This window comes from Benincasa hispida, chromosome 7 (assembly GCF_027475165.1).
Source record: "Benincasa hispida cultivar pf3 chromosome 7, pf3_genome.v1.1, whole genome shotgun sequence".
In the NCBI taxonomy this organism is placed as follows: Eukaryota; Viridiplantae; Streptophyta; class Magnoliopsida; order Cucurbitales; family Cucurbitaceae; genus Benincasa; species Benincasa hispida.
The window spans coordinates 7,710,261-7,726,837 of NC_143484.1; the positions used below are offsets into that span (position 1 = coordinate 7,710,261).

At 33.8% G+C, this 16,577-nt stretch overlaps 1 protein-coding gene across 3 annotated transcripts in view; it reads left to right on the forward strand.

The window, feature by feature from the left end:
• The window catches only part of MAD1 (mitotic checkpoint family protein), a 42,585-nt gene extending 26,830 nt beyond the window's left edge, over nucleotides 1-15,755 (forward strand). For all 3 annotated transcript variants that reach the window (XM_039020610.2, XM_090315726.1, XM_090315725.1), the window contains 8 exons: nucleotides 865-975; nucleotides 1,059-1,262; nucleotides 9,660-9,822; nucleotides 10,686-10,776; nucleotides 10,883-10,952; nucleotides 11,154-11,282; nucleotides 12,427-12,465; nucleotides 15,347-15,755. In XM_039020610.2, the coding sequence (XP_038876538.2) occupies nucleotides 865-975; nucleotides 1,059-1,262; nucleotides 9,660-9,822; nucleotides 10,686-10,776; nucleotides 10,883-10,952; nucleotides 11,154-11,282; nucleotides 12,427-12,465; nucleotides 15,347-15,436 (897 nt within the window). In that variant the 3' untranslated portion in view covers nucleotides 15,437-15,755. The remainder of the gene's footprint in view (nucleotides 1-864; nucleotides 976-1,058; nucleotides 1,263-9,659; nucleotides 9,823-10,685; nucleotides 10,777-10,882; nucleotides 10,953-11,153; nucleotides 11,283-12,426; nucleotides 12,466-15,346) is intronic.
• Nucleotides 15,756-16,577: the final 822 nt, after the last annotated feature.

The window sequence follows — 16,577 nt, forward strand, 5'->3', positions numbered from 1 at the left end:
TGTAGGACCAGCCTACACAATTGTTCCCAGAAATTGTGCGAACAATATGACAATAAAGTAAAGGACTGTAACGATTACTAGTATGCCTGCCACTCGTTAACAATTGTAGTAAAAGACAAATCAGTCGCCTTCTCTTTTTATGGCTATCAAGACCCTTTAAAATTAACCATATTCTGAATGTTGATTATTACTCTTTTTCGTCTCTCAACAATCGCATCTATTTCTATCTATATGCTATTTGTATTTTAATTTGCAGAAATGTTTTCAATGTTTGACAGGATGAGTTATCCATTAATTGTTTTTCATTTAGTTGGTAGGAACTAGGGCAGTAGAATCCGCTTGTAATTGGAAACTATCTTGTATGAAAAATAGACATGGAAGCATGAACATAAAAACTCATTTGAATTAGTACACCATTCTGTTTGTTGTTTCTATGTAATGCCAATTTTGTTTCTGAATTATTTGTACTTGTTGTAGATTGACATTATATTTTGAATATATTTTAATGGCATGTGAGTATCAGTGTTAAATTAAGATCTGTTCAAGGTTTTTCACCTATCTTGTATCATCTCTGTTCCTTTTTACGTATTTTTCTTTCCTTGAAAGATTAGATTCCTACTGTTAGCCTGCTGTAGTCCTTCCCCGTGTCTTTCATTTGGACACTAATGGTTACCCTACTGTTAGTATGTGCATATAGTTTCAGTAGTGTTTTCCATAAAAGTATAAAACTACTACTAAAGATTCTGGTTCACCTAATAGAATAAGTTGTGTGTGGATATAAAACAATAAATATATTAATATAAGAAAAACCAAGTAATCATTATGTTTTTAATGATTTTTTAAAAAATTAATTTTCAATTTCAGCTTTCTGTGGCTACTGAAGAGAGGGATAAATTGAGATGTCTTGTAAATGAGTTGAAGAGCCTTAAAAATGATGATGCAGAGGCTAAGGCAACAAGTGAAACTCTTTCTCAGGTTTCCACCTTATCATTGTTTCCCAAGCTAATTTCATGTTAGTGTTTTGAAAGTTTTCATTTGCGGCTTGTTTGATCGTACAGGAACTAGACTCGACCCTTGCAAAGAAAGATTGGTACATTAAAGAATTAGAAACGAATTTACATGAGCAGAAAGAGGTTAATAGCCGTCAACACGATGAGCTAAAGTTGTTGAATGAGAGATCAAATAATGAAGCAAAAAAAATAAAGTCGTTGGAGAGGGATTGTGATCGGCTTCGTTCTGAAATTTCTCTGTTGGAGTCAAAGGTAAGTAACAAAGTTATTGTAAGAATTGCAAATCATCAGATCATAAATATTTAAAAAGTGGTCTAGATTCCATACGTATTCAAGTTGTGATACTCCTGTGATTGAAGATAATTTCAGGAAAACACATGTATTTGACCCATAGTCACATAACCAGATTTGGTTCTGTTAGCTGTGGTAGTTTGTGGCTTCATTTATGTATTTTTAGTTAGTAATTGCATTCATTTAATAAATTTTTATTGTAAAAATAAATTAAGTAATAATTTTAATAATTATTATTGATTTATTAAAACAAATATTTGTATTAATTTTGTTAAATTACTAGTAATTAATTAATTATCTATATTCAAAATGAAATTATATATAAAATGAAAAAAAGATGGAAAGGCGAAAAGAGAAAACCCATAGTTTTGGAAGGGAAAAGAAAATTCTTGTTTGTAGAAAAAGAGGATGCTTGGAGATAGCTTATTTCCGGTCAAAGAGTTGAAAACTATGAAACAAATATGAATATTGTATACTTGTGTCAATTCCCATCCAGAAAACCCTTCAACCGAATGACCCGTTAGTTGTTACCAAAAAAAAAAAAAAAAGGAAATAGAAGAAGAAAAGAAGAAAAAGAGACGGTGAGGAGGAAAGTCTCATAAAAGAAATACAAAGAAGGGATTTATTGGCAGATGAAGAAATCCCTCAAACCAGGGATGAAGAGGCAAATTTAGCATTGAAAGCAGACCTATTGGTCTTATACCAGCAGGAAGAAAGAAACCTCATCCAAAAATGTAAATTAAACTGGCTAAAAGAGGGGGATGAAAACACCTCCTTCTTTTGTAGATTCCTATCTGCAAGAAAGAGGAAAAATCTGATAGCAGAACTGCTTAACGACCAAGGCTTACCAACTAGATCCATCCGCGACATTGAAGGTCTCATCTTGGGTTTTTACTCCTCTCTTTACTCAAAATGTGATAGTTCTTGTGCAATACCACTTAATCTTGATTGGTCTAGAGTTTCAAGAAGCCAAAATGAGCAGCTTGTGGCAAGATTTTCTGCCCTAGAAATCAAAATGGCAGTGAAAGGATTGGGAAAAAACATGGCACCAGGCCCGGATGGTTTCACACCAGAATTCTTCATCAAATTTTGGAATCAACTAAAGGATAACCTCACAAAAATGTTGGATGATTTCTATAGCAATGGTAAGCTCAACTCTTGTATTAATGAGAACTTCATTTGCATAATCCAAAAAATAGACAGATGCTGGGAAAGTAAAAGACTTTAGGCCAATCAGTCTCACAACTCTTGTATAAAATAATTGCAAAAGTATTAGTTGAAAGACTAAAAAGGATCATGCTAAGTATAATAGCTCCTACTCAAAGTGCTTTCATTGAGGGGAGACAAATCCTAGACCCCATCCTTATAGCTAATGAAGTCGTCGAAGACTATAGATCGAAAAAGAAGAAAGGTTGGATCCTTAAGCTGGACTTAGAAAAAGCCTTTGATGAGTGGACTGGTCCTTCCTAGAAAAGGTGCTTTATGGTAAGAATCTTGATATAAAATGGATCTCATGGATTATGGGCTGCATTGTCAACCCAAAGTTCTCCATCTTCATTAACGGCAAGCCACGTGGGAGAATCAATGCAACAAGAGGAATTAGGTAAGGAGATCCTCTCTCTCCTTTCCTATTCATCCTAGTGGGTGAAGTGTTAAATGCCTGCATGAAAAAGGAAGTTATGAAGGTTTCTTGGTGGGTAAAGATAAAGTCCATGTCTCAATTCTTCAATTTGCTGACGACACTCTTATTTTTTTGCAAATATGAAGATGTTATGTTAGATTCTCTTCTGGTTACCCTTGATCTTTTTGAATGGTGCTCTGATCAGAAAATTAATTGGGAAAAATCAGCTCTTTGTAGCATAAATATAGATTCAAACAAATTGGAAACGATGGCTGCTAATTTCAATTGTAAAGCTAAGCAGCTCCCCCTCGTTTATCTCGGTCTCCCATTGGGTGGTTACCCAAAAAAGGTGGAATTCTGGCAGTCAGTTATTGACAAACTTCAAGGTAATCTAGATAAATGGAGAAGATACAGCCTATCTAGAGGAGGACAGGCGACTCTTTGTAAGTCAGTTCTCTCAAATCTTCCTACTTACTATAGGAAACCTTTGCACCATTCGCCAAGTTAAATAATATTCGGGTACTCCTTTCTATTGCTGCCAATTTAGATTGGCCATTATTTCAACTTGATGTAAAGAATGCATTTTTAAATAGTGATCTAGTAGAGGAAGTGTACATGAATATACGCCTAGGATTTGAGCACAAATATACTAGAGGAAAGGTATGTAAACTCAAGAAGTCCCTTTATGGACTGAAACAGTCACCTCGAGCCTGGTTTGAAAAGTATACCACTGTATTGAAGCAAGATGGCTATACTCAGTGTCAATCTGATCATACTCTATTCATCAAACATTTCTCCCCAGGTAAGATCACCGTGTTAATAGTATAAGTTGATGATATAATTCTTACAGGAAATGTTTTTATGAAATAACTCGACTGAAGCAACTCCTGTCAAAGACATTTGAGATCAAAGACTTGGGATATTTAAGGTACTTTCTAAGAATGGAGGTAGCAAGATCAAGCAAGGAGTTTTTGTCACCCAACGAAAATACACTTTAGACCTCTTAAAGGAGACTGAAATGAGTGGATGCAAACCTACTGATAAACCAATGGATGCAAATTCAAAACTTGCAATTAATCCCGAAGATGAATCAGTTGATCGCGACAGGTATCAATGGCTGGTGGGAAAATTGATATACTTGACTCACACCCAACTAGATATTAGCTTTGCAGTTAGTGTGGTAAGTCAATTTCTGAACAAACCTACTAAGAAACATGTGGAAGTTGTGTATAGAATATTGAAATATCTCAAACGCGATCCTGGAAAAGGCCTTATGTTTAGAAAAACCATGACCAGATCACTAGAAGTTTACACTAATGCAGATTGGATTGGATTGGATCCTCTATTGATCGAAGTCAACACCGGGATATTGCTCCTACGTATGGGTAAACTTAGTAACCTAGCGCCGCAAGAAACAACAAGTTGTGACTCGAATTGAATTTCGATCATTAGCCTATGGAATTTGTGAAGGAATTTGGCTAAAACACCTTCTCACAGAACTTCAAATTAAGATTGAAGGTACTATAGAAGTATTGTGCGATAATCAATCCGCCATAGCCATTGCAAGAAATCCGATACATCATGATAAAATGAAGCATGTCGAGATAGATTGTCATTTTATCAGTGAAAAGATTGAGAAAAATACTATCAACTTGAGATATGTGCTGTCCCAACAACAAGTCGCCGACATATTAACTAAGGCTTTGCATCGAACAAACCTTGGTAGACTAATTTCCAAGCTTGGAATGGCTAGCATATACCATTCAGCTTGAGGGGGAGTGTAGGAAATCAAGCTAAATGTAGGCAATCAAGCTAATTATGCATTTGTAATTAGAGAATTAATTTAGATTATTTCCTTATACCTTGTAATTTTATTCTTTCCTTATAGGTGTAGATTGTCAGCTTAATTTCAACACACTAATTGATAATCCTCTTGTATATATTGAGTCTTTCTCAATCACTCAAATATAAGAAACACATATCTTTTTTCTATACCTAGCTTCACCATCTTGTCTCCCAGATGCAAGAATTTGGTCATTGGAACCTTCAGCTCTTCCAAATCTTTGTCAAAGCATCTGTGCTCCTCTTCTCCCATGGATAGAGATCTTTCCCAAGTTCTTTGGAAGTCCAAAAACCCAAAAAGAATCAACATTCTGATTTGGATTATGATTTATGGAACCCTTAATTGTTCATCAGTATTGCAACATAAGCTCCAAGGCCATTATTTATCACCCACAATCTGTCCTCTTGTCTTGCAAACAGTGAAGATCTACAACATCTGTTTTTTGATTGTCCTTACTCCAGTATGTGTTGGTGAAGAACTTTTTCTTACTTCAATGTGTTGTGGGCCTTTGGGCGATCGTTTGCTATTAATGTCTCTCAAGTTTTAAGGGGACCCTCTCTCACACCTAAAGCTCAAGTTGGTCAAATGCAGTCAAGGCCACGTGGTCAGAAATTCGGTTCGAGCGCAATCAAAGAATTTTTCAGAACAAAGATGTAGTTTGGTCAGACCGTTTCAATTCAATCAGGCTTCTTGCATCCTCTTGGTGTTCACAAGCCAAGTTATTTGAAGATTATTTCATCCAAGATATTTGCCTTAACTGGAATGCTTTTATCTCTTTTTCTTAAACGTGTGTTTTTTTTATTATTGTTTAGTCCTAAGTTAAGTCTTTTACTGTACGAATTTGATTTGAATTTTATAGCATGTTAGAGATATGTCTGGTTTCGGGGATATGATGAGGGCACTACGGCGGTGTCAACCTAGTTGAGATGGCCTGGTGTGCCCACTGATCCGTAGTTATGATTGCTTTGTTCTAAAGCTTTTTGTAAATCTCTTTGTACTTTGAGCTTTAGACTCTTTTCATTAATTCAATAAAAAGTTTGTTTCTGTTAAAAAAAAAAATAAAACTTCCACTCCAAGATTCTCCAAGATTTCTCCAAGACTCTTAGTCTTCACCCGGAAGTGATATATGATAATATATCGTGTGGTATGATTAACATAAATGCTCTAAGTTGGGCATGAGCCCATATAGATTAATGTATTTTTACCTTCTCCTGCTTAGGTTATCTTTGTACATTTGTGTATATATATCTCTTCCGTGAATGGAACATGATTATTCTGATTCTTTCTAACCTTAGCGGGTACAACCATTAAACATTTTGCTTTCATATTGATGTGGAATTATCTTCTTGATTTAAGAAAACTAAAAATTGTTACAAAGAATTTTGAGTTTGATTGTAAAAGATCTACAGTTTCAGGGTTTGATTGGAACAATAGTTTTAGGCCTTAGGGGTGGTGGTTTGTGCATTTTGTGATTTTGGTTTACTTGCAAAAACCTCCATTGATCTGTAGAAGTAGCTAGGGGTGGTGGTTTGTGCATTTTGTGATTTTGGTTTACTTGCAAAAACCTCCATTGATCTGTAGAAGTAGTTATAGAGAGTGTTATAGTGTTAATATTAGTGTAGCTATATTATTGTAAATATCCTAGTCATATTATCTATCCTTTAGTCTTTTTACCTTCTCCTACTTAGGATATCTTTGTACAGTTGTGTATGTGTGTGTATATATATATTCAATGAATAGAATATGATTATTCCGATTCTCTCAAACTTTAGCCATTAAAACTGACTTCAATTTTTTTTTTTTTTCAATTGAAAAAGAAACGGCCTCTTCATTAAGATAATGAAATGAGACAAAAGCTCAATGTATAATATGGAAACGAAGAGCAATAGAACCTAAGGATCAGGAAGTCACCCATCTCAACTAGGTTGACACCCCCTTAACATACTCATCATCTCCAACCATCAGAATACAATCCAACCTATATATACGTCTACAAGTCACAAAGACTAATACATCTCAAGTCCACAACTATCGGACAAAGTAAAACACAAACCCCCAAAACTTCAACAATGGAATAACCAGAAACTACCCAAAACAGTCAACAAAAGCCTACAAATACATTCAAGAAATTTCTAAAAATTTGGAAATATGATGGCCCTCCAATTTAAGCTTAAGTCTTGAATTGAAAAATCTGCAAAATGCTTGGAAAGTATCAAAACATTGACTGATGTAAGTGGTCCGAAGCGTTGAGCTGAACAGTATCAAAACGCTCCATCCAAGTCGTCCGCTTGTCATGGAATACTTGTTGATTTCTTTCGAACCAAATTTCAGACAGTAATGCTTTCACCGCATTATTCCACAACAGTTTGGCATTCTTTTTTAGAGAGACTGATGTAAGAAGAATAAGGGTTAATTGTGTAATTAGGTAATATTCTAGGTTAATTCCCTTTTTACCCCCACTTGTAATAAAGCTCAATAAATAGGAACCTTCCTCTCTTGTATCAAACACATTATTCATTCTAATAAAAGATTCACAATCTTGGTTTTTGGAGATTTCTCTCCTTTTATCATTTAGGCTACATCAATTTGTATCAGAGCATCCGTTTGGGCCAATGTTGATTGTTGCCGATGGAAGATCGGGAAACTCTTGGTGATGCCGATCGCAAGAGGGAGCTTTGTGAGTTGTGTTGTTGCCAAACAACACACATTTAATTTGTAGGAACCTTTGAAATTCCAAACAAGGGAGAAAAAACCAAAGATTTATCAAGATTTTGTAATAATGGACTATTATTGATCAAAGAGGACGTCCAAGAAAAAAAAATCAATTGTTGGCATAGGCAAGTAAATCGATTTTACTTCCAAAACAATGTTGGGATTCTAACTCAAGTGATTCAGAAGAAGTATTTCAACAGACTAATTTTTCCCATGCTCGATTTTCTCAAAGAACCTATCATTATCCATATTGGAAATTTGATTCTAGTGATTCTAGTGACTCTAGTGACTCCAAAGATGTTTCTAAGTCAATTTGGGATGGAATAAGAAGGCAACAATATCGAAAAAGCGCTCAACGATTCAATCAAATCCATTTTTCAAGAAATCAATGTAAAGATGGGGAGTTAGATGAATTAAAGAATCATCAAGAATGGATTTTTACAGCCCAAGAAGAATGTTCAAGACTCAATTATTCCTTTGGTTATGAAACGCGATCAAGAAAGGTAAATTCAAGAAAATCAATAGCTGAGTTCTATATCTACTACGAGATTAAAACATCTACAAGATTCCAATAAAATGACTACTTTGATCACATAGTATTGGAGGAAATAAAGAAAACAACAAAAGAAATCCAACGTTCATTGGGAAAAATGACTCAACATATTAATCATTTATCAATTCATTTGCAAGAGTTCAAGAACAGATTGATTTCATATACGGAAGAAAAAATACAAAGGAATCACGGTTGGAAACTTTTCAAATAGAAAATCTTGAAGATAAAATTGGGAAAAATCTTGTTGAGACCCATGTAGTTCATGGAGGTGATTGGGATAAAAATCATGCGAACGAGGTAGAAGAAAAAGAAGAAGAAGAAGAATTTGAAAATGTTAATTCAAAGATTGTCTCAAGTGAAGAAGAAAAATCCAACGAAGAAGATGGAAAAGAGGTATTGAACACCGAGCAAGAATTGAGCAAGACAATGATACATTGATTGCGTTGGAAATGGACCACCAAACTGTCAAAGAACTTGAAGCTAATGATAAAGAAGATGTGATTCTTGAACGATTCTCTTTGGAAGGTGGTTTTTTAGTGTTTGGTCCTTTGAATACGCTTTTGAATGAGCTTGAAGGAAACATCACTTTTTTTGGTATATGACCGATGGAGAAGTTCATCTTTTGGTGGCAATATTGGATTCTTTTTCATGAATTTATCCCTTTGATCATAATATTTTTGTTCAAAATATAGGAAGTTGGTTCGATCATACTCCATTGAACAAGTTTATTTCTTTTTTTTTTTGAAAAAAAAAAGGAAACAAGCCTCTTTATTAGAAAAGTAGAGTGAGACTAATGCTCAAAGTACATGAGAATTATACAAAGAGCATGAAATCATAAAGGATTAGGAGGCGTACCCGGGCATCTCAACTAGGTTGACACTCCCTTAGTGCAGGTTTATTTCATTTATTATTTGCTTCATAATTTTTTTCTTTATAAAGCTCAAGGACGAGTTTTCTTTTTGGAGGGGTAGAAAAGCCATCGAATTTTAACAAAATACATCATTTTCATTTTGATCAATCAAACCCCTAAACTTACCAAATGTCACAAATAAACCTAAATTACACCATGCACTAACCACCATCCCTTAAACTATTGTTTTTCGACTTCACAACAATTCTAAAATCAGTGGAGCTGCAGCACTTGTTTTTCGACTGTAGTCATGCAAGGAATTGCTGGTTTCGGCTGTTTCATTTGTTCAATTTAAATTGGGTCTTTGGAAATGTCTTTCGTACTAATATGTTGCAGATTTTGATGGGTCTCTGATGTAGCCTAAATGATAAAAGGAGAGAAATCTCCAAGAACAAAGATTGTGAATCTTTTATTAGAATGAATAGTGTGCTTGATACAAGAGAGGAAGGTTCCTATTTATAGAGCTTTATTACAAGTGGGGTAAAAAGGGAATTAACCTAAAATATTATCTAATTACCCAATTAACCCATATTCTTCTTACATCAGAAAGTTTAAGGTGTGAATGAAGTTGTAACTACTTCTATAGGTCAAGGGTGGTTTCTTTTTTTACCTCCAGTTTCATGGTGTTTTGTCTCATGGCCAAACTTAATTCAATGGCACAAATCATCTTTATCCGGTAACTGATTAGCAACTTTTTGTGTTCTTTCTTCTTCTTCCAGTTAGGACATGGTGATTTTTCCTCAACAAATACAAAGGTTCTACGAATGGTGAATACCCTTGCTGTCGATAATGAGGCAAAACAGACTATAGAGGCCTTAAAATCTGAATTGCAGAAGACGAAGGAGAAGTTACAAGCTGTTGAAGAATTAAAGACTCCATCAGGTATGAGATCCTTTCTATGAGAGGTTTTTAACTTATGCTAGTTATTAGTTACGCTGGTCCTGGCGAGGCAATCATTTATTTGAAAACCTTGATCATCAATCTTTTCTTCCCCTTGGTCTGTTTCAATGCTCGTTTTCTGTAGGTTGTGTGCTGCTTCGCAAATAAGGTGTTCTCTCTTCAAAATCTGAAAGGAGATGTTTCTTTTTTTCTATAATTTTTTCTGTTTTCCAATTACCCAAAATACTGGATGTGGGAATTGAACATGGTAGATACAGGAAACAAACTTTTCATTAAAGTTATTGTTTTTAGTAAAAGTTCATTTCTTTTTATCCTTTTTACTTCAAACTCGTTATCAGTATTAGTACTTCATGTTTCTTAGGAAGACCTAAAAACCAGAGAATAAATATAGATAATTTAGAATTTTTTTGAAAACGTAACCAAAAGATTTTCAGCAATTATGAAATTAAAAAAAATAGATTATAAAAATTTAGAGTTTGATGGGTTGGAAACACAAATACAATGTATTTAAGGACGTGGGAACAATTTTCACACTCCCTAGCCTAGAAAAAAAACTTACTAAGTATTGAAGATTTGTGCTTTAGAAACTGATTCCCATTTCCTTAAATGATTTATCTTGCTGCCATTCTTATCTTTCCAGAAAATAAATATATTATTCTTTCCACTCCCGATATAACTTTGGAAGTGTCATTAAGGAAATTGATACATAATAAAGAGGGATCTAGTATCCCTCTTTATAATTTGTAATTGCTATGTAAGTAGCCTTGTATCCATCCTTCCAAAGTATGAAGGAATTATATTACCAATACATTTTCACTTTGGTGTATTCACATGTTAACCTTTAGGTGATGCTGGGAAGCTCGTGGATTCGTACATATCAGGAAAAATATTGCAGCTCAAAGAACAGATTGCAACACTTGAAAAGCGTGAAGAGAGGTCAGTGCTTGGTGGATGCAGCATGAAGTAGTTGCAGGATTTGATAAACTTTGGTTTTCTTATTTCTTCAATTGATGGAGCATTTTCTGATATTACTACTATACAGGTATAAGGCTGTTTTTGCAGATAGAATTTCAGTGTTTAGGAGGGCTTGCTGCGAACTTTTTGGCTACAAGGTACTCTCTCTTCTAGAACTACGTTCATTTTGTATTTGCTGCTTTGCTTCTATATCAAGTTCAAATCATAATGGACAATCTTCAAATAACTTTATTCGGACTTGCAACTGAGGCACCTAGTAAGTGTACAATTGATGTTTGACTATGATGTGTTTGTACCTTACCGTCATTTTGTATTCAAATTATTAATAATTTTTTCAGATTGTGATGGATGAACACCAGCGAGCTGATGGAATTCCGGTTACACGGTTTATCCTCCAATCAATATATGCACAAAGTGATGATGAGAAACTGCAATTTGAGTATGAATCTGGGAATACAAACATTTTGGTATGATATTAAAGTTTCCGCAAATTTTCTAGATTGTATATATGCAAATCCATCTTTTTTCCCCCTAAACTGCATCGATCTGTGCAATGAATGAAAGAGGTCATAAGATTGTGGAGTGTGTATCTTTTATGATAGATTTTCACCGGAGTTATCCCAAGTAGATCTTTTTTTTTTTTTTTTTTTTTTTAAATTCTAACCCATTTATTTGAGTATGAAAATGAGTTTCTACAAAAATAATTTTTGGTATCACAAATTATAAGATAAATATGTTTTATTCTTTGGGACTTTTCATTGTTCGTTCCCTTTTGTCCCTACGTTTCAAAAATGATAGTTTTTCCTATTAAATTTTGAAAATTGTTCCAAAGTATTCTTTTAGCCACGCTAACAAAAACTAAAATTTGAGCAACTTGAGATCAAAATGCATCCCCCTCTATTCATCTCCTCCTCCATGTCCCAAGTGTGGGTCATTTCAACTTTGGGAGAAAGCAAGATGAGTGGGTTAAGGAAGAAAATGTGGTTAGAGTTTTTTAAGGATACAAGAACGAAAGCAATTAGTTTTGTAATGTTCGATTTATTTTTGTAGTCTCTGTTTATGCATTAATAAGATCTATTTTATTAGTAGTTAATTAATTTTAACTGAAGAAATAAAAAATTTTAGTAAAGTTTTCGCCACAATACACAATGAAACTAATGAGGTCCTGCCAGTTCAGCCACATCAGCATAGAATATGTGAAATCCTTTTTTTTCTTTTTTTTTTTAGAGGAGGGGGGGTGGGGGGGCGTGTTATTGCAAGATATAGACTATTATTTTGAAGTATTTTGGGAGTTTGAAAAATAAACTACCCGCAGGACGAAAAAGTATTTATTCCTAAGTTATGTTAGATTATAGTTAAAGTTTTTTTCCCTTCATCTATTGATCTCTAGCCCACTTCAGATTCATTGCCTTTTGTCCCCATTTGGTTATCTTATGTCTTTTGTTTTGTTTTGGATCTCAGCTTTATCATGATTGCTCATATTACGATTACTATGTTTCTTTCCCTCACGGCCTCACTCCCTTGTAGAGTTTGTAATTTTGTGCATGTTTCCTGTTAAAAAAAAATATATTTCTAAAGACGTTTAAGCATTTACTCTTATTCTTGTAACAGGCGAATAATTATACCTCTCAACCTGAGTTATCTCGTCAGGTATGCAAATTAGTTCTGGCTTGGTTTTTTATTTTCTGTTCTTATGCCTAACACTGGTAGAGGCCATATAACATTTTTTTCTGAATCAAAATTTTGATTCATGAATTGCATAAATTAATCCATGCATTACATGATTAAAATCATTCTATTATCATCATTGACTTGGAGGGTAATGGTAAAATGATTATCTGACTCTGAATTAGTACAGAGCATTACACAAAATAAGATAATTAGGTAAAATATACTTTTGGTCCTTGATATTTAAAGTTAATTTCCTATTTAGTCCCTAGGTTTTCAAAACTAACACTGTCAGTACTTGATTTCTGAATTTCTTTTCTATTTTGTTTTTGAGGTTTCAAGAGTGACATGCTTGGCCCTAAGTTTAGAATTTATTATTATTTTTTTTATATTTATAGTCTCTAAAATTTGAAATTTGTTTTTAAATGGTCCTTTAAGTAGTTTTTTGGGCTTGGCGTTTCTCCTTTCAGCCCATCGCTCTCATAGGACTATTGTTAGTAAACATGGTCCCCATTCTGTTAAATGTTCTCATCAAAACTTGTCGAAGATTATTTCAAAAGAGCACCCTTCCTTGGTTCATTTGGTTCGTTGTGTGGTGGACGGTAGGGATGCATATTTTTGGGAAGATCATTGGGTGGGGGAGAGACCTCATTGTTCTTTGTTCCCTTGGTTGTACCATTTGTCTGCAATAAAAAATCACGATTGATTTTCTTATGTGGTCTGGGAGCTCTTGTTCCTTTTCTTTCAGGTTTCATCGTGCTCTTAATAGGGAAGCGACAGATGTGGCTGTTCTTCTTTCGTAACTTGAGGGTTATCGTTTTAGTCGTGGGAGAAGGGATGTGAGTATATAGAGTTTGCCCCGATCCATTAAAGGAGTTGTCATGCAAATCTTTCTTGCATAACTTGGTAGATCCTTCTCTCCTAGGCCTGTCGATTATTTAGCTGCTTTGGAGGATTAAGATTCCTAGGAAAGTGAGGTTCTTTACTTGGCAAGTTTTACACGACTACGCTAACACGATGGATTGGCTTAAGAAAAAGTTTCCCTCACTTGTTGGTCTTTTCTATTGTAGTCTCTGTCGGAAGATGGAGTAGGACTTGGACCTTATTCTTTGCCATTGTGTGGTTGTCAGTTCTGTTTGGGATTCTTTCTTTCAATCATTTGGCATTGTGGTTGCTTGTCACAGAAATGTTTGTGCTATGATCGAGGAGTCTCTTCTTAACCGCCTCGTGGGAAGAACGGTTATTTTCTTTGGTTTGTAGTGGTGTGTGCTGTTTTGTGGGTTCTGTGGGGAAGAGCGAAATAGTAAGATTTTTAGAGGTATGGAGAGGGACCCTAGTGAGGTTTGATCTTTCATTCATTTTCATGTTACTTTGCGGGCATCAGTTTCAAAGGTTTTCTATAACTATTTTATAGGTGTTATTATGTATAATTTCGAGCTCTTTCGTGGATTGTTTTTTGTATCCCTTGTATTTTTTTATTTTTTTTCCTCAATGAAGGTTTTTCTTTTTATTATTATTATTATTTGTTGTCAAAAAAGTAGTTTTTTGTTAGTTGATATAACGAAATAATGACATGACAATTAAAATATGTTACTTGTCTTTCTACTATGTATCCTTTAAATCAGCCGGATTTTTCTTCAAAAAATAATTTTATACTTGAGGATCTAATTAGAAACCAATTTCAAACTTTAGGAACTACCTAGAAATGAAATTTAAATCTTTCGGACCAAATATGTCACACATTATAAGTTCAATTAAAAGTTTGGCTTCTGGATTTAAATATTGTGTTGATTAGTCTCTTATACCCAAAAGTTTTTAGGTCCATTGTATCTACTTTCAGCCATTAACTTCATTGGTGTGCACCACCTATGCTACGTACACTAATCTAGCCTTTGGTCGATTTGTTACCTTGCCATCTAAATGTTAAATTGTGGGTTAAAAATATAGGCTTGTAAGACAAAATTTAAAGTTTAAGAGCTATCGAATTGATGGGGTTAACGATATGGACCTTTAAATTTTTTATTTACAGGAATATCTATTGATATTGATAATTTCATTGATATACCCATAAAGGAATAGCAATATCAGCATCAACATTAATATTTTTAATTGGTCCAAACCACATGGAGTTTTCAGCATCCAAATGAGCAAATGGGGTGGTTTTATTTTATACATCCAAATATTTTGGGACCAACATAAAAAGTTATCTGCGATAATATTGATATAATTAAATCTACCATGTCCTATTAACTTGAGCTTTTGAGTTGATTGGTGATTTATTTAACATGGTATCAAAGTCATGCCTGTAGACTTTCCATGTTCAATATGCAATCCTGAGTGACAAAGAAAGGGGGTAGGACTCGATGACATAAGTCATAGTAATATGTGGCTAAGCTCTATCACACAGGTGCGGTAAGCCTAAAAGGAGAGCTAGTATGGATAAAAGAAAACTTCATTGAAGCTAGAGAGGTTAACGGATAGATTATTATTTGAGGGACGCTATGTGATCCTTTGTTCAAATTCAAGGAAGATTGTTATGCGTGTGAACAAAGTCCCACATTAACTAAGAAATGGGCAAATTGTGGATATATGAGTCAGAACATCAATCTCTTTTGATATGAGATCTTGAGTGATTTTAAAAATAAGGTCATGGGACTTTATTGCCCAATGTGGACAATATCATACCACCATGGAGATATGTTAATAAGATGGATAAGTTCAGCTGACTCTTGTGTTGCATCCAGAGCTTTGTTAAAAATATCCAGTTGATCATAGTATTTATTTCTGGTGTAATTGCTTTTTTTGAAAGTTTAATATTTACAGGTAGTGCAAAGAGTGACGGTTAGATTGTTAAATATTGCAGGTTGAGATATTTATCCGGAAGATGAACTCGATTCCAGCTTTTACTGCAAACTTAACTGTGGAGTCCTTCAATAGGCGAACGCTTTCATAATGACAGTCCACATTTTCAGAGGTAAAAAATTCCATTTTGCAAATCCTTGAGTTCTTCCCATCATAAGTCAGTTTTAGATGGGGATGATTTTGTCTTTCTAGATCTGTTCTTGAGTAAACTCATTTCATATTTGTCTTTGAACTCATGTTCAGACATTTTCTGAAAAGGTTTGCAGATTGTATATAGAAGAGAGGTGTGAGAAGTGTATGTTTGTAGTGTTGTCTGACAATTCTTTTTCATTTGATTGGAAATAGGGAATATGTCACAATGTATCCTCGATGAATACACACATTTATATGGATTACAACTTTGTTTCTAACTTCTACTTTTACTTTTTGAAATACAGACCTCTTGGTCATTCGTATGTCAGTTGAGCTTTTTTCAAGATATTTCTTTGGGCATCAAATCGTTGCTAAAGTTTCTAATGAAAACTTGCATTTATGAGCTTGAAATAAATTGTATTCCTAAAACATTACCTTGGATGGATTAGTTCTATGAAATTTTAATTAAAACTTGCACTTTATTGTTGTTAGAAGAAGTAGAACTGAACAAATTTTCAAATTTGCATTTAACGAGGATTTTTCTTTTTCTTTTCTTTTTTTTAAAAAAAAAAAATGAAATTGACTACCAAGAAAAATATCGGGGCAATTTGAAGAAATGGCTAAAACAACTTGGTATTTTTGAAAAATGACCAAATGAATTTTTCTTTAGAAAAATCGTTAAATGAAAAGATCACATCTTATTTTAAATAAAGTAGTGGACTAATATTCACCTGCTGTAGATATCTACAACTATAGGGTATTAAAGCACAATCTAGTTCAACCTCCTTATTTTAGGAAATTTTGAATCAAATAAAAAAAAAATTATGACATTTATCTACATTTTTAAAACTTGTAAAATTCGGACAATTAAAATTAGATAAACCAATAAAATAAATTAAAATGGCAGAATAGGAAATGAAAAAAGTAATAATATAAAACAAAAAAAAAACATATCTTATAGGATTGTGTTTAAATTAGGAGATAATTGTTACATAAAGCGTAATTGTTGCAAGTGTCAAAACTATTGTAAGTATTTTCAAATATAGTAAAATGTTATTGTTTATAAGTAATATATATTGATAGATGTCTATCACTGTTCA